The sequence below is a fragment of the Mustelus asterias genome, chromosome 21, assembly GCF_964213995.1.
Source record: "Mustelus asterias chromosome 21, sMusAst1.hap1.1, whole genome shotgun sequence".
Lineage (NCBI taxonomy): Eukaryota > Metazoa > Chordata > Chondrichthyes > Carcharhiniformes > Triakidae > Mustelus > Mustelus asterias.
The window spans coordinates 41,849,787-41,877,172 of NC_135821.1; the positions used below are offsets into that span (position 1 = coordinate 41,849,787).

At 42.9% G+C, this 27,386-nt stretch overlaps 1 protein-coding gene across 1 annotated transcript in view; it reads right to left on the bottom strand.

Moving 5' to 3' along the window:
- LOC144508894 (glutamate receptor ionotropic, kainate 3-like) overlaps nucleotides 1-27,386 on the bottom strand; it is a 536,983-nt gene that overhangs the window by 66,633 nt on the left and 442,964 nt on the right. Inside the window, exon 13 of the mRNA XM_078237108.1 lies at nucleotides 16,117-16,334. Within this exon, the coding sequence (XP_078093234.1) occupies nucleotides 16,117-16,334 (218 nt within the window). The remainder of the gene's footprint in view (nucleotides 1-16,116; nucleotides 16,335-27,386) is intronic.

A 27,386-nucleotide genomic window follows, 5' to 3' on the forward strand; every position in this document is an offset into this window, starting at 1 on the left:
AATACACAGCCTATGAATCTTGCTACTTATGCTCTAATCTTTTCCATTTTGGTCAGAGTTTCTTTTATTATTTCCGACCTATTGTTTTTCTAACAGCATTTTTGCTGTCCTGCAAGATGGAAATCTGCAAAATCAATCCGGTTGTTTGATATGATTACTGATTTCAATCAAATTTACACATCACAAGTACAGAGGTGCACCAAATTTAGTTTAGTTGTAGGTGAATATTTGAATATGGAGTAAATAGATACGTAGAATCCTTTCAGTGCAGAAGGAGGCCATTCAGCCCATTGAGTCTGCACCTACTCTCTGACAGAGCATCCCACCCACGGCACTTTCCTGTAACCCCACATAATTATCCTGCTAATCCTCCTAACCTACACATCTTTGGACGCTAAGGGACAATTTAACATAGCCAATCCACGGAACCGACACATCTTTGGACTGTGGGAGGAAACTGGAGCACTGGAAGGGAGACACAGGGAGAACGTGAAAACTCCACGCAGAATGACACCTGGACTCCAAAGGTTAAATTATGAGAGATTCCACAATCCAGGGTTGTACTGCAAGAATTTAGAAGATTAACCTAATCTGATTTTAAAAATGTGCAAAATATTCAGGGGAATTGATAGAGCAGATACAGGAAAACCTTTTCTGATTGTCGGGAAGTCTTGGACTAGGACCATAGCCTAAAAGTTAGAGCCAGATCGTTCAGGACTAAGTTAAGAAACATTTCTACCCATAAAGGGATGTAGAAATTTGGAACACCCATCCGCAAACAATAATTGATGCTCGACTAACTGCAAGTTTAAATCTGAGATTGACAGATTTTCTTAACTAAATATATCAATGGACATTGAACAATGGCAGGTATTTGGAATTAAAGTCGCTGTTCAGCCATAATCTCAGTGAATGGCAGCATAGACTGTAGGGACTAAATGGCCAATTCTTGTTCCTATGTTCCTCCAGACGAGATAGCTATTTGTAAATTTAATAAGGAACTCAGGAGAAGGTTTTTACCCATAGGGTGGCTTGAATGTGGAACTTGCTATGAAATGGAGAGGCTGTTGTGAATAACAGACATGTATTTCAAGGTAATCTAGACAAACATGAGGGAGAAAGGATGGATGGTTAGGTATGATTAAGAGAGGTGAGGAGTCTCATCAGGAATAAAAACAGGACAGAATGGTTGGCCCGGATGGCATGTTGCGCGCTGCAAAATTACCATGTAAGTGACCATGTCATACACCATAATTAAAATTGTGACTTGACGGACAGAATGCCCTTCCCTGTGGTGAGTTTGGTCAGGGGAGGGCAGGAGGGTGGGTGTGGCGACCCCACCAGCTTCTCATCTCCACCCTGATTAGAAAGAGGTTGAGACGACCGCAAACCATTCGGTGCCAGGCCCGGAGCTAATTTTTAGGCCGCATGTTTTTTTGGGGGATTATCACGATCTGTGCCGGGCGTGGTGGGGTCAGAAAATCGCCACCCAGGACGCTGTGTCAGAATACATGGCAAATGGCTTCTTCCCCTTAAAGTTCCTAGTGTTAATTCTCTCTTCAGAATTAGCCTGTTTTGTAGATCGTACGCTATTATCTAAGATACAGCTCGGGGGGGGGGGAAACAGCTCAGGGGGGGGGGGAAACAGCTCGGGGGGGGGGAAACAGCTCAGGGGGGGGGGGAAACAGCTCGGGGGGGGGGAAACAGCTCGGGGTTTTTTCTGTTGAGACTTGTTGAGACTTGTGAATCTTTTCTGTCGAGACTTGTGAATCACTGATTGTAATTTTAATTTTTTCCACCAGTAAGCAGAGTCTAATAATATCTTTAGCTCACTGGTGGCTTCAAACTATGGTTTTCGGATTTGAGACAGGTAATAGTACTGAACTTAATGACTTTGAGCATGGTTTTGTATCGCCTAAAAAAAACATGTTGTTGAAGATTTTCACCTTGCAATCATCAGGACAGAAGCGGGCGTGACAAATATCAAAGGGAGCAATAATTTATGTTGCACAAGGAAAAGGTGCTGATTGGTTGGCAAGTTAACTCTGATTGGTTAAAGCATTGCACAGAAACTACTTTCCCTGATGCCTTTATTTAATTCAAAAAAGGTGCTATCCCTGGCACATGTTTCTTTTGCCTGTAGGGGACAGATCCCTGTATATCAATAGAATCCTGACAGTGCAGAAGGAGGCCACTCGGACCATCTAGTCTGCACCAATCACAATCCCACCTAGGCCTTATTCCCGTAACCCCACATATTTACCTGCTAATCCCCTGACGCTAGGGTCAATTTATCACAGCCAATCAACCTAACCCGCACATCCTTAGACTGTGGGAAGAAACCAAAGCACATTGAGGAAACCCACGCAGACACGGGGGAAAAAGTGCAGATTCCGCACAGACAGTGACCCAAACTGGAAATTGAACCCGGGTACCTGACTCTGTGAGGCAGTAGTGCTAACCACTGCGCCGCCCAAGAGGTTTTAGGGAGAGAACAATTTCATATGACAAATTCAAAATTGTTTTTTACAATCCTTGAGAGTGACCAACAAGGATGGGTTCACTCCTCACACCAAAAAAGGTCCCTCATGGCAGACTGGTGCCGAAGGTGAAGTCGCATGGGATCAGAGGTGAGCTGGCAAAGTGGATACGAAACTGGCTCGGTCAAAGAAGACAGGGGGGTAGCAGTGGAAGGGTGCATTTCTGAATGGAGGGCTGTGACAAGTGGCGTTCCTCAGCGATCAGTGCTGGGACCTTTGCTGTTTGCAATATATATATATGATTTGGAGGAAAATGTAATTGGTTTGATCAGTAAGTTTGCGGACGACACAAAGGTTGGTGGATTTGAGGATAGCGATGAGGACCATCAGAGGATACAGCAGGATATAGATCAGTTGGAGACTTGGGCGGAGAGATGGCAGACGGAGTTTAATCCGGACAAATGTGAGGCAATGCATTTTGAAAGGCCTAATACAGATAGGAAATATACAGTAAATGGCAGAACCCTTAAGAGTATTGATAGGCAAAGGGATCTGGGTGTACAGGTACACAGGTCACTGAAAGTGGCAATGCAGGTGGAGACGGTAGCCAAAAAGGCAAACGGCATGCTTGCCTTCATCGGCCGGGGCATTGAGTTTAAAAATTGGCAAGTCACGTTTCTGCTTTATAGAACCTTAGTTAGGCTGCACTTGGAATATAGTGTTCAATTCTGGTCGCCACACTACCAGTAGGATCTGGAGGCTTTGGAGAGGGTACAGAAAAGATTTACCAGGATGTTGCCTGGTATGGAGGGCATTAGCTATGAGGAGAGGTTGGAGAAACTTGGTTTGTTCTCACTGGAGCGACGGATTTGAGGGGAGACCTGATAGAAGTCTACAAGATTATGAGAGGCATGGACAGAGTGGATAGTCAGAAGATTTTTCCCAGCATGGAAGAGTCAATTACTAGGGGGCACAGGTTTAAGGTGCGCAGGGCAATGTTTAAAGGAGATGTACGAAGCAGATTTTTTACACAGAGAGTAGTGGGTGGCTGGAACTCGTTGCCGGGGGAGGCAGTGGAAGCGGATACGTTAGTGACTTTTAAGGGGCGTCTTGACAAATACATGAATAGGATGGAAATAGAGGGATATGGTCCCCAGAAGGGTAGGGGATTTTAGTTCAATAGGGCAGCATGGTTGGTGCAGGCTTGGAGGGCCGAAGAGCCTGTTCCTGTGCTGTAATTTTCTTTGTTCTTTGTTCAAATGAGTGACTCCTGCTGGCAGGTTGTGCAGACAAGAAAATATGGATGAAACCAAGATCAGCTGCAATGCCTTCTCCAGTCAAATAACATGCTCAGTGTCTCGGCTACCGTCTCCACCTGCATTGCCACTTTCAGTGACCTGTGTACCTGTACACCCAGATCCCTTTGCCTATCAATACTCTTAAGGGTTCTGCCATTTACTGTATATTTCCTATCTCGGCTGACACATGAAGGAAGAGAATTGGGCTAAGTTTTATACATTTTTACATTTAAAGAAAAAATGTGCAGACCCCTTCCTTTCGTTAACTGATGACCAGAAATGAAACAGATTGCAAAAAATGGGGGGAGGGAGGTGGGGCATCAGAAGAGGATAAGGTTTATGTTGTAAATCATCACAGCGCAATATATTTGCGCAAATGAATAATAAATAATGTTTGATCTCACTAAGTAGTCTTCAAGAGGAGGGATATGTGAGTTGACTACTAGTCAATCCATTAAATATTCTATGACTGTTTAGGACATGTGGGAGTACATTAACTATGACTCAAAGAATAGTAGGTTGCCATACAATCATGAAGATGTCAGGATAATATTGGTGACATGAAAAGATCATGGAAATCCAAGAATTTGGAGTATTTTCTGCTGGTTATATGTTTTAATAGTTAATGTACTCCCACATGACTATCGGCCGGTGGCTCTGACATCCATCATTTTGAAATGCTTCGAAAGGTTAGTCATGGCATGAATTAGTTCCAGCTTCCCATAATGTCTGGATCCACTACAGTTCGTCTATCACTGTAACAGGTCCGCAACAGATGCCACCTCCCTGGCCCTGTACTCAACCCTGGAACACCTAGATAACAAAGACACCTATGTCAGACTTCTATTTATCGACTACAGCTCAGCCTTCAACACCATTATTCCTATGAAACTCGCCTCCAAACTCCGTGGCCTGGGGCTCGGCTCTTCCTGCGACTGGATGCTGAACTTCCTAACTCTCAGACCGCAATCAGTCAGGATAGGCAACAACACCTTCTCCATGATCATCCTCAATGCTGGTGCCCCACAAGGCTGTGTCCCCGATTGTGATGCCTGCCTAACCTAAAGCCGTATGCACTTACGGAGTCCATTTCCTTCCATTCCCATCCTATTCAGTTATTTGTCTAGATGCCCCTTAAATGGCCGCCATCGTACCTGCTCCCACCACCTCCCCGGGCAGCGCAATCCAGATATTCCCCACCCTTGCACATCTACTCTAAAGGGTTATGAACAAAGCCTAGTCCATCACTCAGTCCAGCCTCCCACCCATTGACACTGTCTACACTTCCCACTGCCTCGGAAAAGCAGCCAGCGTAATTAAGGACCCTGCGCACCCTGGCCACACTCTCTTCCACCTTCTTCTGTCAGGAAAAAGATACAAAAGTCTGAGGACACATACCAACCAACTTAAGAACAGCTTCTTCCCTGCTGCCATCAGACTTTTGAATGGATCAACTTCGCATTAAGCTGATCTTTCTCTACACCCTAGCTATGATTGTAACACTACATTCTGCACTCTCTCCTTTCCAACTCTATGTACGGTATGCTTTGTCTAGGTAGGGTGCAAGAAACAATACTTTTCACTGTACACTAATATATGTGACAATAATAAATCAAATCAAATGAAATTAAAAACTGTGGCAAAATGTAAATTAATTAAGGCTGGCTGCGTTATTGGATTTAGTGCCTTTGATATAGTGATGTGCTCAGCAATACTGCAAACATATGTTTATCTATGGCAAGTTGGTAACAGTGGGGGGGACAGAACATGAAGGGTTTAATACATTTTTCAGGATTTCAAAGGAAGAGAAGGTGTGAAAAGAGAGGTGTGAAGAAAGGTTCATAAAATGAGTGTACTTTGCATTTACACTCCAAAAGCTAAAATCAAGAATGGAAGATAATTAGGTCTGCTTTCTAAAGAAGTTAGGGAAGATCAAAGGAGAAAACCATATTCAAGGAGATGATTACATTTTTGCAGCGAGAGCTTTTTTTAGACCTCAGCCAACAGTACGAATAGCTGTTTAACTCCCAGCAAGCAGTGTCTGTGAAGAATCATACAATCCCCACAGTGCAGAAGGCGGCCATTTGGCCCATCGAGTCTGCACTGACTTTTCCTACAGATCTTCGCACCCAGGCCCTATCCTCATAGCCCCACGTATTCGCCCGACTAAGCCCTCTAACCTCCACATCTTGGGACATTCAGGGATATTTTAGCATGGCCAATCCACCTAATCTGCACAAGAATGTTTGATTTTGAAAGGCAAGCTGTTGGTTTACCTCAGAAACAATCCCAAAGAGATGGAACTCCCTGGTATGTTAACAGTTACTAGATTGTTACAGATTTTAAAATCTATACAGTATTATTGAATGATTTGGGGAGAGTTGGTAGTTAAGATTGTTTGAAGCGGTTTAAAATTTGTGACATTGTGTATGGCCATTGTATTAGTTAAGTATACTTTTAGTTAACTTTACTGTGACTTATTTTATTTCCTAATAAATAATTATTTTATTTAAAATCATCACCTGGGACATCATTCTCTGATTTTAAACCTTTCTTCACATTATACCAAAGTGCAAAAATACAGTTGAGGGCGATGTTTTCGAATTTCCGTTCTGGGATTTGGAACAACTCGGCATTTACCATCAGCAGTAGTCTTAACAAAATATCAACATAAACTTTCCAAGATTGTTGTTTTCTCCGACATATTCTGTTTTCCCCTTTTCATTTAAGTTATTTTATTTCCCATTCCAGGAAACCATTCAAAAAGCATTCTTTCTGGTTTGTATCACGGCTTGGTATGGCTCCTGCTCTAATCAAGATCTCATGAAACTACAAAGGGTCGTGAACGAAGCCCAGTCTATCACGCAAACCAGTCTTCTGTCCATCGAATCTGTCTACACTTCCCACTGCCTCTGAAAAGCAGCCAGCATAATCAAGGATCCCACACACCCTGGACACACTCTCTTCAACCTTCCTCCATCAGAAAAAGATACAAAAGTCTGAGATCACGTACCAACCAACTCAAGAACAGATTCTTCCCTGCTACCATCAGACTTTTGAATGGACCTACCATATATTAAGCTGATTTTTCTCGACAACCTAGCTGTGACTGTAACACTATCTGCACTCTTTCCTTTCCTTTTCCGCTATGTACTCTATGAACGGCATGCTTTGTCTGTATAGCATGCAAGAAACAATACTTTTCGCTGTATCTCAGTAGAGGTGACAATAATAATAAATCAAACCAATTCGCAGTCTGGATTGGAAAATACACCTTTGGCTTACCTATGTCCTGTAATGCAAGATCACTCGATAGACCCTGGTGAAATGGAACTCAGAAGTCAACACCCAGTCTAATGTCTGACTTTAGCTACAGCTGAGCCTGTGACAGCTGCTGTCTCAGTCTGGATTCCAATGGGTTTGAATTTAATAAGTTATTGTGCCAATAGTAACTTGGTTCTTGCTGTAATTGCCAGTTTCGATCGGGATTTGTATTGTTTAATATGGCACCTGTAATGCTGTTGCTGTCTTTGATTCAACTAAATGCCAGTAGGTATGGTGTTGCTGTCCTCTGAGCTGAGATTTTTGTCTCTCACTCTGAACTCTAAGTGTCCAGCTTCTCCCTCAACCCATGCCTGATTCCCAATCACCAAGGAAATATGGTCCTAATTTATTGCCAATTCTGTCTAAAAGGTGGCATTTCAAAACCTTAACCTACTGATTATGGTGTCAATAATTCTGAATGCCATACTGAGTTCATTTTCTCTGTCAAGCTATTGTGGGAATTGTTGAGCAGAGACCAAATACTTCCCCATGGAGAATGAGGGAGCAATTTTGAGAATGTGAGAGAGAGAGAGATTCAGAGACAGCCATCCAAGGCAGCCAACATTTGACAATTCATTACCTACTTACAAAGCAGCTTTGACAGTAATATGACAGAACATAATCTTTCTACTCTTGTTCGCCAAGCAATAGGCACAGTTACCAGACTGGTGGTGGGTGATAGCCATTCCTCTTGTCACTGGACAAGAAGAGAGATTGGAGCACTTGGGATTTCTGTTCTTAGAGAGGAGAAAATTCAGGGAAGGAGGAACTGAGGGGGTATTCAATATTATCAAGGGCTTTGACAGAATAAATGAGGAGAAACTATTTCCACCTGAAAGCTGGGGCAGTAACCAAAGGATTGTCAGTCATTTAAGATAACTGATAAAAATGCAGTGGAAAGGTGAGAATAACCGATTTTTATATAGAGAGTTTTTATGCTCTGAGATATGCTTTTAAGTTTATTTATTAGTGTCACAAGTAGGCTTACATAATACTGCTATGAAGTTACTGTGAAAATCCCCTCGTCACCACACTCCAGTGCCTGTTCGGGTACACGGAAGGAGAATTCAGCATGGCCAATGCACCTAACCAGCCCGTCTTTTGAACTGGGGGAGGAAACCGGAGCACCCAGAGGAAACCCACGCAGACACGGGGAGAATGTGCAGACTACGCACAGTCACTGACCCAAGCCGGGAATCTAACCCAGGTCCCTGGCACTGTGAGGCAGTAGTGCTAACCACTGTGCCACCATGCCCAAAACGGAGAAGGATGCACGTTCAATAGCAGTTTTTTACAAAGATGTTTATATATGGACTTGAAAAGGGGGACGGAAAGCATGGCGATGGCCAAAGAGGAGGGTAATGGGACGAACTGACTACCTCTAAAGAGCTAACATAGTTGCAATAAGCTGAACAGCCTCCCTGTGCAGTATAATTCGAGGAAATTATAACTTTGGGGATGATTTGTGCCATAACTCAAAGACTTACAAACTTTACAGTTGTATATTCAGTACTGATTTGTTATTAACGCAATCTCACAATCTACTGAAGCAACCACATGCAGGTGCCCATAATAATAAGGAATGGAGCCATTTATGTTATTTGTAGCATACACACATTGCACTAAAGCAGAGTAATCCAAAAATTCTAATAAGCCTTTTATTGTCTTATAATGGGTATATAAACCACTTGCTCTTTTATTGTTACAAGAATGTTATTGCCCCCACCATAAACAGAATCTTGGCAATGTTCTTATGGTGCAATTTGAAGTTATACACAACCACACCGTGAGTGATTGCACAAGCTCCTGAAATCACTGGAGCAATAAACCACTCTATATTGAACCCATAAACAAAGTTCTAATGGGGATAACTATGACTGTAACTCTGCAGCAAGACAGGTATTTAAACAGGTGATTTAAAAATTCAAAGTTTCTACACTTGCAGCAATCGATTCCCAGTTTAGTCTACTGATCATCCCTAACTGAAATAGCAAGTTGAATTTGGAGGACAGTTTTCTAATTCCACTCGGGCTCAGTGTTTGTTTATCACAGTCATGTCAAACATTTGGGTGGGTTCAATGGGAGGTCCAATCTACGCTTATGGGTAAATTCCAATGCTTTGCTATATCATTGCACTGTGCTGAGCTAACTCATCTCAGAAAAGGTGCCTAAATCGGTTACAAAGCTCCTGGGAATATCAGTCAGCATTCCCACTCCTGATCACTCATGCTGGGAGATTGAGTGGGTGCAGGTTCAAATACTGCACTTAATCGTATTTTTTTTATTCATTCATAAGAACATAAGAAATAGGAGCAGGAGGAGGCCATCTAGCCCCTCGAGCCTGCCCCGCCATTCAATAAGATCATGGCTGATCTGAAGTGGATCAGTTCCACTTACCCGCCTGATCCCTATAACCCCTAATTCCCTTACTGATCAGGAATCCATCTATCCGTGATTTAAACATATTCAACGAGGTAGCCTCCACCACTTCAGTGGGCAGAGAATTCCAGAGATTCACCACCCTCTGAGAGAAGAAGTTCCTCCTCAACTCTGTCCTAAACTGACCCCCCTTTATTTTGAGGCTGTGCCCTCTAGTTCTAGCTTCCTTTCTAAGTGGAAAGAATCTCTCCACCTCTACCCTATCCAGCCCCTTCATTATCTTATAGGTCTCTACAAGATCCCCCCCCCTCAGCCTTCTAAATTCCAACCAGTACAAACCCAATCTGCTCAGTCTCTCCTCATAATCAATACCCCTCATCTCTGGTATCAACCTGGTGAACCTTCTCTGCACTCCCTCCAAGGCCAATATATCCTTCCGCAAATAAGGGGACCAATACTGCACACAGTATTCCAGCTGCGGCCTCACCAATGCCCTGTACAGATGCAGCAAGACATCTCTGCTTTTATATTCTATCCCCCTTGCGATATAGGCCAACATCCCATTTGCCTTCTTGATCACCTGTTGCACCTGCAGACTGGGCTTTTGCGTCTCATGCACAAGGACCCCCAGGTCCCTCTGCACAGCAGCATGTTGTAATTTCTTTCCATTTAGATAATAATCCAATTTGCTATTATTTCTTCCAAAGTGAATAACCTCGCATTTGTTAACGTTATACTCCATCTGCCAGATCCTCACCCACTCACTCAGCCATGGGACATGGACATCGCTGGCTGGCCAGCATTTATTGCCCACCCCTAGTTGCTTGAGGGCAGTTGAGAGTCAACCACGTTGCTGTGGCTCTGGAGCTACATGTAGGCCAGATCAGGTAAGGATGGCAGATTTCCTTCCCTAAAGGGGTTTTCTGACAATCGACAATGGTTTCATGGTCATTAGTAGATTCTTAATTCCAGATATTTTTTATTGAATTCGGATTCCACCATCGGCCGTGGTGGGATTTGATCCCCAGAACATTAGCTGAGTTTCTGGATTAATAGTCTAGCGATAATACTACTGGGCCATCGCCTCCCACAATTTGATATCAGTTTGGCAGAATCACAATCATTTCGCTATGGGACCAGTCATATACCACTGATGAAAGAAAAGGATTTACCCAAAACGGAGTTAAATTCTCACAAATACAACCTATAATCATAGTAAAATAGTAAAGAGGTATGCTTCAGGGTTCAAATGATACCGATAAAGATTCATGTTCATCATTTATGATCTTAGACAGATATCTCAATGTATCATTGTCTCGTAACATGCTCTGGTTTAAGTGCTATCTATTATTCATACGAGAATAATTATCTATGTACATAAGGACTTATCATCAAACTCTTGAGTTGTCTTATCTGATGCGCCAAAATCAATGATGGCCTTCATTACTTCCTTATCAAAATAAATTTAATCCACTAGATTAAGTTTGATAACCCCAGCACTGTGGAGACTAAGTCCCTGAGCGTAGGCAGTAAATTTCAGTCCATCACTTTTCAGCTACAAATGTTAAAGTGGATACTCATTATCCATCTTATCATGTTTTTCTGTCTTATTTACAACCTCTGTTTTATTTATAAAGTAACCGGATGCAAATAAATGTTGGGAAAGAGCACACTTAACCTTCAGACTGTCATTTAATTCAGGTTCCAATAGTAGCAGAATATGCTGGAAATACTCAGCAGGTCTGGCAGGATGAACCAAAGTTAATGGGGTGGCACAGTGGTTAGCACTGTTGCCTCACAGCGCCAGCGACCTGGGTTCGATTCCTAGCTTGGGTCACTGTCTGTGCAGAGTCTACATGTTCTCCCTGTGTCTGCGTGGGTTTCCTCCGGGTGCTCCGGTTTCCTCCCACAGTTCAAAAGACGTGCTGGTTAGGTGCATTGGCCATGCTGAATTCTCCTTCCGTGTACCCGAACAGGCACTGGAGTGTGGCGACTAGGGAATTTTCACAGTAACTTAATTGCAGTGTTAATGTAAGCCTATTTGTGACACAAATAAGTAAACTTTACTTTTAATGGGTGGTATTTTCTGCACATCCCACCACATGTTTTGCGGTGGTGGAGGTGGCCCGCTATAGGCTGGCAGCAGGATCTTCTGGTCCTGCTGTTGTCAACGGAGTTTCCTGTTGAATACATCCCCTGCCACTGGGAAACGGGTGCACCGTCAGTGGGATCAGAAGATCCCGCCGGTGTGAACGGCCAAAAGTTCCGGCCAATGTTTCAGGCTAGTGCCATTCCTTCAGTACCGGGAAAAATTAAAAGCACATTAGCTTTTAAGCAAGCCAGAGTTGGAGGGTAGGGAGGTCCATGATAGGGTGGAACATGGGACAGATTAAATGACTAAAGATATGATGGTGTGAGACCAAAGGGAGTAGCAATGGAACAGGTAAAGATATGCCGAGATGAGGTGCGAATGGCAGAAGGTTGAACAGCTGTCATAAAAAAGAAAACATAAGAGAAAATGATGACAAAAACCAAAACTTGCAAAGGAAATGAAAACAAAATAAGGTCATGGTTTGAGATTGTTGAAGTTAATCATAGAAGAATTTAATCTCCACAGTGCAGGAGTCGGCCATTCGGCCCATCAAGTCTGCACAGGCAACAATCCCACCCAGGCCCTATCCCCATAACCCCACGTATTTACCCTGCTAATCCCCCTGACACCAAGGGTCAATTGATCATGGCCTATCAACCTAACCCACACATCTTTGAACTGTGGAAGGGAAACACATGCAGACATGGGGAGAATGTGCAAATTCCACACAGACAATGTTGAGTCCAGAGGCTGTAATGTGTCGAATTGAAAGATGAGCTGCTGTTTGTCAAGCTTATCCTGAGCTTCATGAGAACAGCATAGGAGGCCAAAAACAGAAAGAGACAAGCAGGGTTGTGTATTGAAATGACAGACCATTGGAAGCTCAGGGTGGTGCTTGTGGACTGAACAGAGATGATCTGCAAAGTGGTCACCCAATTGTAGAGCAGAGCACCTGTTAACAGTAAACGCAGTCATCGACTTCAGGAAGCGTAATGGGGAACATGCCCCTGTCTACATCAAAAGGGACGAATGGAAAGGGTCAAGAGCTTCAAGGTTTTAGGTGTCCAGATCACCAACAACCTGTCCTGGTCCCCCCCATGCGGACACTATGGTTAAGAAAGCCCACCAATGCCTCTACTTTCTCAGAAGACTAAGGAAAGTTTGCATGTATGCTCCAACTCTCACCAACTTTTACAGATGCACCATAGAAAGCATTCTCTCTGGTTGTATCACAGCTTAGTATGGCTACTGCTCTGTCTAAGACCACAAGAGACTACAAAGGGATGTGAACGAAGCCCAGTCCATCACTCAAACTCGGAAAAGCAGCGGGAAGTGTAGACTTCAAATCAAATCAAATCAGTATGCTAAGCTGAAATAAGGTTTCACCAGGAAGGAAAGTTCAAAGCCTTGGACGATGAGGTGACGGGGGGTAAGATAGAAACTGTTTCATGTGCCTGCCTGGAAATATACCATAGGAATGGGGCTGGATATTGGGCTGACTGAGAAGTGAACCAGTGTTGTGGAGGGAAGGTCCCTGTGGAATGCTAATAGGGGAAGGCAGGGATTGAGAGTTAAAGGTTAATAGGTCACTTTTGGGAGTAGATAATAGGCACCCTAACGATGGTTACACAATAGGACAGTGTATACAAGAAGAAATGAATGTAAGAAAAGTACTGCAATAATTATGGGTGAATTTAATCTACACTTAGATTAGGTGAATCAAATTGGTAAAGCTAGCCTGGAACATGAGTTCACAGAGTTTATCCAGGACAACTTTTTCAAGCATTTCATTCTAGAACCAACCAGGGAGCAAGCTATGCTGGACCTGGTAAATCAATTATCTCATTGTAAAGCAGCCTCCCTGAGACAGCAATTATAACACAATAGAATTTCATGTTCAATTTGAAGACGCGTAGCATCAGTCTAAGACAAATATTTTAAACCTGAAATCTAGCTAAAATGAATTGGCTAACTAGGTCACAAGGTTGGACAGTAGAGATGCAGTGGCAGACATCTTTTGATACAAGGGCAGGAGAAAGAACAAAGAACAGTCCAGCACAGGAACAGGAACAGGCCCTTTGGCCCTCCAAGCCTGCACCAATCATGTTGTTCTATTTAGACTAACTGCCTGTACCCCTCTATTCCCCGTCTGTTTATGTGTCTATCCAGATAAGTCTCAAATGTCACTAACATTTCTGCCTCAACCACCTCATTTGGCAGTGCATTCCAGGCCTCCACCACCCCCTATGTAAAAGACTTCCCCCACACATATCTATTGAACCTTTCCCCCCTTACCTTGAACTTGTGCCCCCTTGCGATTGCCATTTTTGCCCTGGGAAAAAGCTTCCAACTCTTCGCCCTATCTATGCCCCTCATAATTTTATAAACTTCTATCAGGCTGTCCCTCAGCCTTGGTCTTTCCAGGGAGAACAATCCCAGTTTATTCAATCTCTCTTCGTAGCTAATACCCTCCACAGCAGGCAACATTTTCTGTACTCCTCCAAAGCCTCCACATCCTACTACCTGCACTTTTAACTACTCTCTCTTCATTGACCCAGGCCCCAATCACTCCTTGAAGTGATTTTATTTGATTGTATATCTGTATTTGTTGCTCATAATGTGGTTGGTTATTTGGGAATATCAAACACAGATGGGCTGATTCCTCAGCTAATCCATAACTGTGACATCTAACATCTGGTCAATCAACAGTGTGGTCAACCCCGTGTTGAAATAATTGAAATGACAGGGGACATGATTGAGGTGTATAAGTTTGTGAGGGATATGAACAGGGTGAGTAGGGAGTAGTTGTTCCCTTTGGTTGAGGGGTGAATCAGATTGAGGGGGCATAGTTTTAGGGTAGGGGGAAGGAGATTCAGAGGGGATTTAAGAAAATTATTTTTCACTCAATGGGTGGGTGGGAATCTGGAATGCACTGCCTGGGCAGGTAGTGGAGGCCAGAAACCTTACAATCTTTAAAAAGCATTTGGATCAGCACTGGAAATATTATAACATTCAAGGATAATGGACAAGTGCAGGGAAGTGGGATTAGCGCACCTCTAGTGGTAATTACTCTCGGTGCAGACTCGATGGGACGAAGGGCCTTTTCTGTGCTGTATGATTCTATGAGCAGGCAGCATAAAGTTGGCATATTGTCTCTGTTGCAGTCAATGGGCACAGGGTCAATACACATCATGATCCCTGTGCCCATTTGAGTCTATCTCAATTTAGCCCACACCATGTGAAAATTACTTTTCATGGGCTTTACAATCTACACGACACTTCTTTTTAACAACCACAAGAAGAATAGCCTTGGAAAGATTTTCTCTAAATTATAAAAGAAGTTATACAAAATTTATCAATCCAAGGTAATCAAAGGTGTTTTTATATGTGAACTCAGATTCTGAAAACCATGAGGTGGTTTTTTGATGTTTATTACAACTAAAACATTTTCAGGGATCCAAAACAATTGAATTAACTTGGCAAATTCTGGGGGCTGGCTCCTTGATGCCAGGCTCCTGAAATCTGAATTCAATGAAGGTAATATTATATGAGCTAACCTCATTATTCATTCGCTGACCATTTGAGTTCCACAGTTGATGTTTCCATGCCTCAGCATCACAAGAGCTGCACACAATTTAATCAGAATCGCATATTTCTCCTCAATTCTTCTCCTTTAGTTCTCTTTTTAAACAGAAAGTCACCATTTCCATCCATCATGGAAGTCAATCCCTAGCTACCAACTATTCTGTGGGGTGGGGGAATTATATTTTTGTGCTTTTTAAACAATCCTTACATGGGATATAGCCAGCATTTATTGCTCATTCCTAATTGCCCCTTAGACTGAGTGGCATTTCAGAGGGCATTTAAGAGGCAGCCACATTGCTGTAGGACTAGAGTCACATGTAGGCCAGGTGTGGATGCCAGATTTCTTTCCCTAAGGGACATTGGTGAACCAGATGGGTTTTACGACAATGGTTCCATTTCACTTTTAATTCCAGATTTTTTCCACTGAATTCAAATTTCGCCAACTGCCGTGGTGGGATTTGAACCCTGCAGCACAACGCTGGGTCTCTGGATTACGAGTCCAGTGACAATACCACTACATCACCGTGTCCCCCTTCTGTTCTGCAAGCATAATCTGGAGATAAATTACATTTATTGGGAGTGTAGGCGGGGTATAGGCAGGGGACTTCATTCTGAATGTAATCTTTAGTAAATGCTTCTAGATTAATATTTGAAACCATAACACATAACTGTGTGACCCTGCAGCTTTAGCACAATAGAATTGACACCAACTTACAGAACTCAAAGCAATGATGCACTTAAACTGCTGGTATATCATCTAAATTTACATGCATCTCACCAGCTCACATAAATTTTTCTTTTCAAACAAGGATGATAAATTTAAATAATCCATAATGCATGATTTAACACCAGTCTACATGATACTAAAACACAGATGAGAAGGAGTTCAGATGTATTGGTGAGAATAAAGCCGAGGTAATGTTATATAATGTTATAAAAAAAGAGCGTGTATCCATACCTTGAAGAAAGTCATGGTGGCTCCATCTTTAACTGCCCCATACTCTATTTTTGTTTGTTTAGCCAGGTCATCAGCCGACTCTATTGGAGATTCCATGCGCTCGACTGTTAGGAAAGCTGCCAGGTTTGCAGTATAGGACGAGATGATGATGAGGGTGAAAAACCACCAGATCCCACCGATTATCCTGGTAGAAAGGGCTTTTGGCATCAGTTCCGAACCTGGACCAAACACAGGATCAGCCACAGAAATAATTTACTGAGTGAACAATGGATTTACAATAACTATTACCTGCTTATCAAAAAATAAATGTAGGATTATTTACAAAAATTAATTTCTTTTTAAAATAAAGCCCTGCTTACTGAGAGAAAATATTGCATTTTCTCTACAATAGTGATAAAGGGCAAAATATAACATGATAATAGTGGGTCAGAAAGCTTGTACACTTGCTCACTCCTTGGCCCGAATATTACCGGCCCGCCACAGGAGTCGGAGCAGGCGAAAGGAACAGATCATGGAAAGGTCCACTGACCTCGGACAGGATTTTACAGTTTCAAAGCCGTAAAATCCCATCCAAGAATCAGTCTCTTCTACTGATAGACTTGTCTCCAAAAATCCAGTTATTTTGGTTCACTGACTGATGCACTGATAAAGTCTGTAGCTCGTGGCTGACTTTGTGATGGCACAGTGGTGCAGCAGCTAGCACTGTTAGCTCACAGTGCTAGGGACCCGGATTTGATTCTCGGCTTGGGTCACGGTGTGTGCAGAATCTGCACGTTCTCGCCGTGTCTGGGTGGGTTTCCTTCAGGTGCTCCAGTTTCCTTCCACACTATGAATGGTGTGCTGGTTAGGTGCGTTGGCCATGCTCAATTCTCTCAGTGAACTCGAACAGATGCCAGAGTGTCCCGACTAGGGGATTTTCACAGTAACTTAATTGCCGTGTTAATGTAAGCCTACTTACGTCACTAATAACTAAACTTTAAACTTTGTGACTCATTGCCACACACGTCTAATCATAAAATCCTTTCAGTACAAAAGGAGGCCATTCAGCCCATTGAGTCTGCACCGACTCTCCGACAAAGCTCTATCCCCATTGCCCCACATATTCTCCTAACCTACACATCTTGACACACTTGAGAGGCTGCAGTGAGGAAATGGAAGGAAAATTTCTCCATTCTTGCAGGAGAATATTCTTCTCATAAAGAACAGCACAAACAGATCTCTGAAAAGGAAAAGGTTTTGTTTAAAATTAGAAATGCTCTGTAGAAAGGTGGAATGATAAAATATGTTGGGACCAAATATGAACCACTTTTACTTTGTACATCTTCACATACACACACTTTGTTTCTCTCTGGGGAATAGTGGGGAAAGGATTCATCGAGCTGATTATCAGCCCATTGATCCCTGTTATGAATGCTCCTTTCATGGCCAACAAATGGACTTGAACCCGCAGCTTCTAGTCCAGAGGTAGGATTGCTACCACTGTGCCATGGAACCTCCTGTAGATCTAACAATCAAACTCACTGTTCATTGACCAGGTGTACAACTGTTGGGATGAATCAGTTGCCCCTTTTAGAAACTGCCCAATATTTATTCCTACCAAACTTTTTCAAAGAGTGATATAGGCACAATAGATCAAATGGGTTGGATAGCCATTTTTTTCCAATGCAGCATTCTATAATCTAAGCTAAAAATCAAACCCCTGGAGTTGGAATCTTCTTTGCAGGCTGGCAGTGTACTCTGAGAGGTGGACTGAGTAGGTGACCCCCCAGAACGAGTGCGGAGGTAGCTGGATGTCAAGATAGATTGGGTAGAAAACCTACCTTGGTGAGTCAACACTGTTCAAATTTTTTTTGAAGTGAACAGCTCCCCCCTGCCCGCATGTGCAAGCACGCACATGCTGCATCCATGCCACCTTATTCCCCTATCCACACCCTTCCCTATGGCCCCTCATACCACCTATGTCACATGCCTCATTTCCCAACCCCCATGACCCCTCATACCCTCCAGCCCAACATACACACCCTCCACACATCCCCATTACCCTTTCTAGCCTCTGTGCCAACTTTTATCTTTGTCCATCCCCCATGCCTCTTTATAGCCTCTCTGCTAGCCTATGCCTCTGCCCACCCTCACGTCCTGTTATAGCCCTTTTTGCCAATCTTAATGCCAACCTATGCCAATACATACATTCCCATCTTCCAGCCCTTGCTCCTATGTGTATCATTCAAATTCACCCAATATCTGCCATGAGAAGACTGTCATATTTGTTCTCTTCCTTTTTACTTGTTTTTCATTTCTAATTTCCACTGATTTTTACCGAAGCTTCACCCAAAATGTGACTCACCCTCTCTCTTTCTCTCTAAGCTTTTGAACGTTTCTTGAAGTTTCTGTTTCTGAATTTCTCATATCTGAATATTTTACTTTCTCTTTAACTACAAACACTGCTTTCCATACAAAATGGCGCACATTCTCAATATGTAGAATGACACACGTGTGTTAGATATGGTATGCAAACCTGTTCACATTAAAACAGATCAATACATAGTCTGTTCCCTACAGAATGTGGCACATTAAGTCATTAACACATGAGCTGAACATGTTTCAAGGAAGAAACACATCAAGGTATTGAGATTTCCGTAAGTAATAGCAAAGATGCCAAATTGTTCCGAGTCCTATCTTTCCAACAGTGACGGGTGCTGATATGCGAGAAAAAAAAACTTAGAATGCTTGCTACCTCTGAATTTGCTCACTTAATTTACAAAAGAGAAGCTTAACCTGATCTAACCTTATTAATGACTAGCTCAGTGAAAGGCTTGTGTGATAATGATTTACCGCAGTTACATTATTTAATTCACTGAGTAGGATCATATAATTAGATAAAAGATGTAATCGTCAATCTTTCGATGGAGGTAAGATACAGCCAGGAAGGCTATTATCCGACGTTTGATCACAAGCGTTGAGCATTTCTGTGCAAGATAAATTTATTTGGCAAAGGCATTACGCGTGTATTTTGTGACATGTGAATAATCTCTGGCAAGTTACCGTGTCCTGCAAGAGTGGCCCATGTGCCTGCTACTTAATGACAATTGATGAAAGCAGTTGGTGCACTTGACCTTATCATTCACTCTGTCGAGTTACAAATTGGCAAGATGTATACGGATAAGGAAGAACATTAGGTTCATTTTTGTTCATTCATCGAGAATCTGAGCCTCCAGTCTCTCTGTCACAGCATTGAAGTCTCTGCTAAAAGATTCCAAGGTCATCATCAGCACTAAGCTGCCTGGGAGTCATTCAAAGCATTGATCATGGTCCTGTAATGAGAACCTCTTGACATCAGAACAAAATGTATCTTAAATTTGAACTTGTCCTCTCCTGTCTTGTTTTACTTTGAAGTAATCCATTGAATTTATATTTCCCATACACCTTAATAAATGTCTTCTCTACTTTTTAACAGGCCCCTTTTTCAGTTACACTTCTGCAGGGTTTCTCCAATTTTGCATAGTAACTAAATCCTTTGACATGGGTGAGATGCTTTACCTTCATCCCTGTGTCACAAACCGACAACTCTTCTCTAAATGTCCTGATCTCACTAGCTTTCTTCCCAATCACCAACAGCCTTCCCTATTTCATGTGGTCTTGTGTCCCAGACCATTCACAAGCCAAAGGTTCTGTTTATGCAAATTATTCATTGCCCAACTCTTTAATTTTACATCTATTGTCGGTTTTCCACAAGTAGAAGGATTGCAATGCATTGTGCATGCAGTTATATTATGCACAGATTGAAATTTTTAACCACAGTAAAACAAATGATAATTACAGATCCTTATTAAAGAAATAATGGACGGAATTTAAAGTAAAGTTTATTTATTAGTCATGAGTAAGGCTTACATTAACACTGAAATGAAGTTACTGTGAAATTCCCCGAGTTGCCATACTCTGGCACCTGTTCGGGTCAATGTACATAATTAGCATGTCTTTCAGACTGTGGGGAGAAAACCAGAGCACCCGGAGGAAATCCACACAGACACGGGGAGAACGTGTAAACTCCACACAGACAGTGACCCAAGCCGGAATTGAACCCGGGTCCCTGGCGCTGTGAGGCAGCAATGCTAACCACTTTGCCACTGTGCCGCAATGGGGCTCTCTCCCATCAGCTAGAGAGCCAGTGAGAGCACCACATCACCTCCTTTGGGGAAGGCTAGCTCACCTCTTAACTCACCTTCTGACTTCTCAAAGCCTCTCCACTATCCACAAGGCACAAGTCAGGAGAGTAATGAAATACATTCCACTTGCCTGGATGAGTGAAGCTCCAATAAAACTCAAGAAGCTCGACACCAGAACAAAGCAGCCTGCTTGATTGGTACCTGTTCCACAAACATTAATTCCTTCCATCACTGACGAACAGTGGCAATAATGTGTACCATTTAAAAGATGCACTGTAGGAACTCAGCAAGACTCCTTAGACTGCACCTTCTAAACCCACGACTACTACCATCTAGAAGTACAAAGGTAGCAGCTACAAGGAAACACCATCACCTGAAAGTTCCCCTCCAATTGGCACACCATCTTGACTTGGAAATATATCACCATTCCTCCATTATTAGTGGGTCAAAGTCCTGGAACTCCCTCCCGAACAAAATTGTAGGTGTACTTACACATCAGGGACTGCAGAGGTTCAAGAAGGCAGCTCACCCCCATCTTCTCAAGAGCAATCAGGGATGGACAATAAATGTCAGCCTAGCCAGTGATGCCCACATCCCATAAATGAAGTAAAAGATACATTAAGTGCCAGTTCCCAAATAGCTACCAGCCACCGGGCAGTGGAGGTAACTGTTGACAATGGACCCGTAAGAGGCCTAGGATCAGCGATAGACACGGGCAACAGGTGAGTGAGTAGGATGTGAGGATCGCGGGGCAAGGGTCGCTTGCATATGGTTCGGAAGAAAAGGCAGTGGGTTAGCCCTAATGGCCCCTCCTCCCCATTTTCCAATGTCAGGTCCCTTGATGAAGCAATGCTTGACAATGATGGACAACGCCTCTGTCCCTCAACCATACCCAGCCAAAGCCCACAGGCAAACACTGTTATAATGAACTTCTCACTGACTCAATAAAGGAAGAATTTGGACCCAGTCCTTCTGTAGCACAGGTCTATTCACCTTACCCAGAGAACACAGGCAGATAATTATTCCACCCCCCCAACCTCATATAGGTTCTTAGATACACTTAATAATAATGCATTAACCTTTCCCCAATTAGTCACAATTGTTCTCACTATGAGTAGAGAATGTACATCACAGTAAACACCACAGGGTTTGTTTTCTGGGCTTCCCACATGAGGACTAAGCCTGAGGAACTCCATTACTGGATTAGTGTAGTATGATTGATTTCACAACTATCCATTATCTCAGTAGGTTGCCTGTCATTTCGCAGTTTGATTGAAAGCTACACCTGGTTATTGATTCTTTGATATGGGACTATGAATTACAACACAATGCTATAAGGAATTATGCACTTGAATGGAAAGAATGTTATTCTAGGGCTTTATTTAGTTAAGGAAGGTAAATGTCAATGTTTTTTATGAATGAGTTTTTTTTCAATATAACAAAGTCTGAAGTAGGAACTTAAAACTTTACATTATCGAAATTTATTTTATCTGATCTCTGCTTGGGTCCTGAGGTCTCTGCGTGGTGGATACTAGGTGAGTTGACATTGTAGGTGTAAGGGAAAAGGGTGGCAGGTGGGTAGACATGGGTTGGCATGAGTTGGCATAGAGGCTATCAATGGCAATAAAGGGTGGGTGGAGGGACATAGGCTGGCATGAGGACATGAGGGGTGATGGGGTTGTTGGAGGGCATACCTTGAAATAGGTGTCATGAGGAACTATAGGGGATGGGCAGAGAGAATTACATTGGCTTGTGGGGGCATGAGTAGTCATGGGGATGGGTGGAGAGCATGAGGTGGTATGGGTTGGTATGAATGGGGAACGGTGTGTGTGAGTGTGCGCGCGCGCTAGTGTGACGGCTGGAGGGATGTTTCATTTTTAATATTTTAATAGTTGGACACTGTGGCCTTCCACTCAGACAGCCTCCTCAGTTCTTCCAGCCCATCCTGCCCCCTCGACCGAAGATTAGATGAATGAGGAGCCATTTTTAAAGGTTGGGTTTGCAGAGCCAGGTTTTCTCCCGTCACTGTGTACTCAACCTGGAACTAGAAACCAGGCCCATATCTATCAATGTGAACCACTTTACTGACTTAAGATATGAATTATCCCCTTACTTGTTAAATACCACACAGCACTGAATGATATCGCACTATCTCACCCCTTGACACATCCTAACTTTTCATTATTTCACAATATCTACTTTCTTTGCATGGAAGGTCTGACTTGCAGTTACATTGATGATTACTCTTTAAGCTGATGTTACCTTTTTCTGAAGGTAGACTTAATATCTAAGTTAATTTTTCTCCTGTTCCCTGGCTCCCTGTCATGCTACATTCCTTGAACATCCCATCTCCATTCTTGAAGTATTGTCCTATACAGGGCATGGAGTAACACTTTTCCTCTGCACCCGTCCCCCCTCCCCCCACCTTTGCCCCCGCCTCTTCCCTCTAGCCACTCTCGACAAGTGCCTAACCTTGAGTCAGGATCTTTGCGCAACAACACAACCAAAGTAGCAGTCTCTCTTCTCAAACCTTTCTCTACATTTATCTTCAATCTCCGAACCACATATCAATAACCAATGGAGCTGGCTCATTGAATATATTCAATGCTGAGTGAGGAAGTTTTTGATCGACATGAGGGTTCAAGCATTATGGGGGACCTCCAGGAAAGAGGAGTTAAGCACATAACAGATCAGCCATGATCTTAAAGACGGGCGGAGCAATCTGGAGGGGCCAATTGGCCTCCTCTTATTTCTTATGCAACTCTCATGTTATTAATGGATGTGATTTATATATTAACACGCAAATCATGCAGCAATTAGTGGTAAGGAAGAGGCATCCTATGAACTGAAAGGCTCCACAAGTCGCTGAATGAAAATTCCAAAAATTATTTTCCTTTCTGTCTTTCTCTCTCAGTCTAGTACTTCTTTGACACTCTATATTGCTCCTCACATATCCAATTTTACTCTAATTCACTAATTTCTTTCTCCGTCATTCATTCTCAATCCTTAAACGTCATTAATCAAGGAGATATACTGCGGACCTTGTCATCCACCAAAGTTCCAGATGGACCTGCTGCCATCACTGTGTCATCATCAGCTCGCACTTCTTGTACTTAGAATCACAGAATTGGATCCCTTCAGTACAGAAGGAGGCCATTCGAGTCTGCACTGACAACAGTCCCACCCAGGTCCTATCCCCATAAACCCACGCATTTACTCTGCTAATCCCCTGACACGAAGGAGCAATTTAGCATGGCCAATCCATCTAACCTGTACATCTTTCGGATTGTGGGAGGAAATCGGAGCACCTGGAGGAAACCCACACAGGCACTGAGTACAGATGTCTCAGACTGCAGAGTGAGTGGAAATGAATCTCATTAATGGGTCATGTTGTGGGATTCCCGACTCCAGCACATTCTGCGCCATTATTATGTATAAACTCTCTATGAGCATTGTTCTGTATCCTGGTTGTATCCGCATGCCAGTATTGTATAACAATTTAAAGATTTGAAAAATAGCAAATAGAAATTTTAAATGCAAACTGTGGCACGGTGGCACAGTGGTTAGCACTGCTGCCTCACAGCGCCAGGCACTCTAGTTCAAATCCGACCTTGGGTGATTGTCTGAGTTTGCACGTTCTCCCCGTGTCTCTGTGCGTTTCCTCCGGGTGCTCCGGTTTCCTTCCAAAGACATGCAGGTTAGATGGATTGGCCATGCTAAATTGTCCCTTCGTGTCAGGATGATTAGCAGGGTAAATATGTGGAGTTACAGGGATAGATCCTGGGTGAGATAGTTGTTGCTTCAGGCACAATGGGCTGAATGGCCTCTTTCTGCACTGTAGAGTTTCTACGGATAATTCTCTGATGGCACCCAGCCAAAGCTCCATTCACTGCAGTGGAACTGGAGAATCCGAGCCGCTGGCGAGGTTGGAGAATTCGGCCCATGTTTTTGAAGAGATTTTGGCTGGTGTCAGAAACGATTAACTGACCCCTTTTCACTGTTCACGCTACTCATGATGATGTAAATATATTTCATAGTGATGGGATTATCATATTTTTTATTGTGTTCATTTTCAGAATGTTGCTGGCACACCCTAAATTATTGCCCATTTCGAGTTACTGGTATAGCAGACTTATTATTAAATAGAACTGAGGTCATTGCTCGGTTCCTTCAGAGGGCAATTCAGAGTCAACTCTTGGTGTGGGACTTGTGTAATATAGAAACCAGTTCAGGTAAGTGCAGCAGGTTTCCTTCCCTAAACAACATCAGTGAACCAGTTGGGATTTTGCGACAATCCAGCAGCTTCATGGTCACTTCTTGTGATACCAGCTTTTTCTCCCCGCTTTATATCCAGAATTCTAATTCTCAAACTACCACATTCTCTGCATTTTTAGTTTATTTATTAGTGTCACATGTAGGCTTCCATTAACACTTACATTACTGTGAAGATCCCCTAGTCGCCACACTCCAGTGCCTGTTCGGGTACACTGAGGAAATATTTAGCATGGCCAATGCACCTAACCAGCACATCTTTCAGTGTGGGAGGAAACCGGAGCACCCGGAGGAAATCCACGCAGGCACAGGGAGAACATGTAGATTCTGCACAGACAGTGACCCAATCTGGGAATTGAACCTGGGTCCTGGTGCTGTGAGACAGCAGTGCTATCCACTGTGCCACCTTGTATAACCTTCAAGTTACTAGTTCAATAAAATAACCATGACATAACCGCAATGTGAATTCCAATCTTGCTCAAATTGTTGCAAGCCTTCTGATGCTTCTTTTTTGCTCAAACTCCACTCAGTGTAATTAATTAGTAACCTTTAATAGGACCCTGAATCTCTTCTATTCTTCCAAAGAGTTGATCTTCTCAGATGTCTTTTCCAATTTTCTGTGTATGTTTCTCCCTTAGGCTTGTAAAATCTGGAGCACTAAGTTCAGTGGTTTGTGCCCTTACCTTTACTAATTCTGATGACATGTGGATACTTTCAGTCTTGCATTTTTCAGTTGGAAGGTTAGCACCCTTCTCTGGTTCACTGCTTCTTATCAGAAAGAGTTAGTTATGCACTGATTACTGTGCTTTGAATCTAGCCCAGCTCAATGGCATGGACTTTTCCCCTCGACTAACTGTAAACGTTCCCGGTTGGATCAAATTGGACTGTCCTCAGCCCAGTTCCTAGCAGTTGTGACACAATAACGCAAGCTCTTCCTTGACTCCCCAATAACTGGCATCATTTTCTTTTATTTGTTCATGGGATCTGGGTATCGCTGGCTGAGCCAGCATTTATTGTTGATCCCTAATTGCCCTTGGACAGAATGGATTGTTAAGTCATTTCAGAGGGCTTTTAGTTAAAGAGTCAACTACATTGCTGTGAGTCTGGAGTCACATGCTGGCCAGACCAGGTAAGGACAACAGATTTCCTTCCCTAAAGGACATTTGTGAACCAGATGGGTTTTTGCGACAATCGACAACGGTTTCATCGTCATCATTTAACTTTTAATTCTAGATTTTTATTGAATTCAAACCCAGTAAGAACCATAATCAGTGCATAACTAGCTCCCTCTGATATGAATGCTGTGGTGGGATTTGAACCCAGTTCCCCAGAACATTACCCTGGGTCTCTGGATTATTATGTCCAGTGACAATACCACTGTGCCACTGCCTCCCCAAATCATCCTGGCTTTCTCAGAGAAACTATTACAGGACTTTATCATAGAATCTTACAATCTCTACAGTGCAGAAGGAGGCCATTCAGCCTCGGACCTACACCAATAACAATCCTACCTTAATCCTGTAAACCACATATTTACCCTGCTAGGCCCCCTGACACTAAGAGGCAATTTAGCACGGCCAATCAACATAACGCGAACATCTTTGGACTATGGGAGGAAATCAAAGCACCCGGAGGAGACCCACGCAGATATGGGGAGAATGTGAAAACGTCATACAGACAGTGACCTGAGGCTGGAATTGAACCCGGGTCCCTGGCGCGGTGAGGCAACAGTGCTGACCACTGTGTCACCATGCTACCCTAAATGACTTTGGATCATTTACATTGGTGTATGAGGAGGGGATGGGACTAATTTCACTGTTCGGCAAAACAAAGATTTGCTTCCCATCTTATCAATACAATATTTGAACATAGATTCATCCACACTGATACTTAAGTGTTCAATTCCCCAAAGTTAACACCAATTACCTAATGAGCACAGCAATTTACTTGCTATTTTAAAGAAATGAGACAAAATCTAAAATCTACTTCCACTGATGACAGTTTTTCTCCTTTGCCCTAGTTGAAAAGTAGACTTATTTTACTTCCAGGGATTTGCCTTCACCTTAAAGAAAGCTTTTCTATTTGGTCAACATGGTTAGTCCTTAATATTTAAAGAAGACCTCTCATATTATTCTAAACTATATCAATGTCATCACTATTGTCAGGAGTAAGTTATTAGCTATTATTGGTTCCAGGCTCCTGTACAGAATTCCAGTTTAATCGGCTGACAAGCCTCCTGTCTGAGTAAAGTTGTTCCCTTTCGTAACATATTCCAAGCTTCTTAACTACCAGTCCAACCTAATCCTACTTTATGAAACTCAGTTTCATCTTCAGGTTATAAATCAACTAAAAAGTTTATTTATTGGTGTCACAAGTTGGCTTACATTAACAGTGAAAATCCCATAGTTGCCACACTCCTGCGCCTGTTCGGGTACACTGAGGGAGAATTTAGCACGGCCAATGCACCTAACCTGCAGGTCCTTCGGACCGTGGGAAGAAACCAGAGCACCCAGAGGAAACCTATGCAGACATGGGGAAAACGTGCAAACTCCACACAGACAGTGACCCAAGCCGAGAATCGAACCCGGGTCCCTGGCGCTGAGGCAGTAGTGCCACTGTGCCACCTGATCTACTGAAGTACCTTTTCTTTCTATGGGTAAATTATAAGTGCCACCATTATATTTCTCATGTGCCTCATATCTGTGCAGCATGTTTCAATGTTGCGGTATTACATTGGTTTCCCTTTTTCTCTGACATCATCTCATCCTTTTCGCAAAGTGCAGACATAGCCCTCTACATTATTGTCAATCTTAAATCTACCAATCTTTGTTTTAA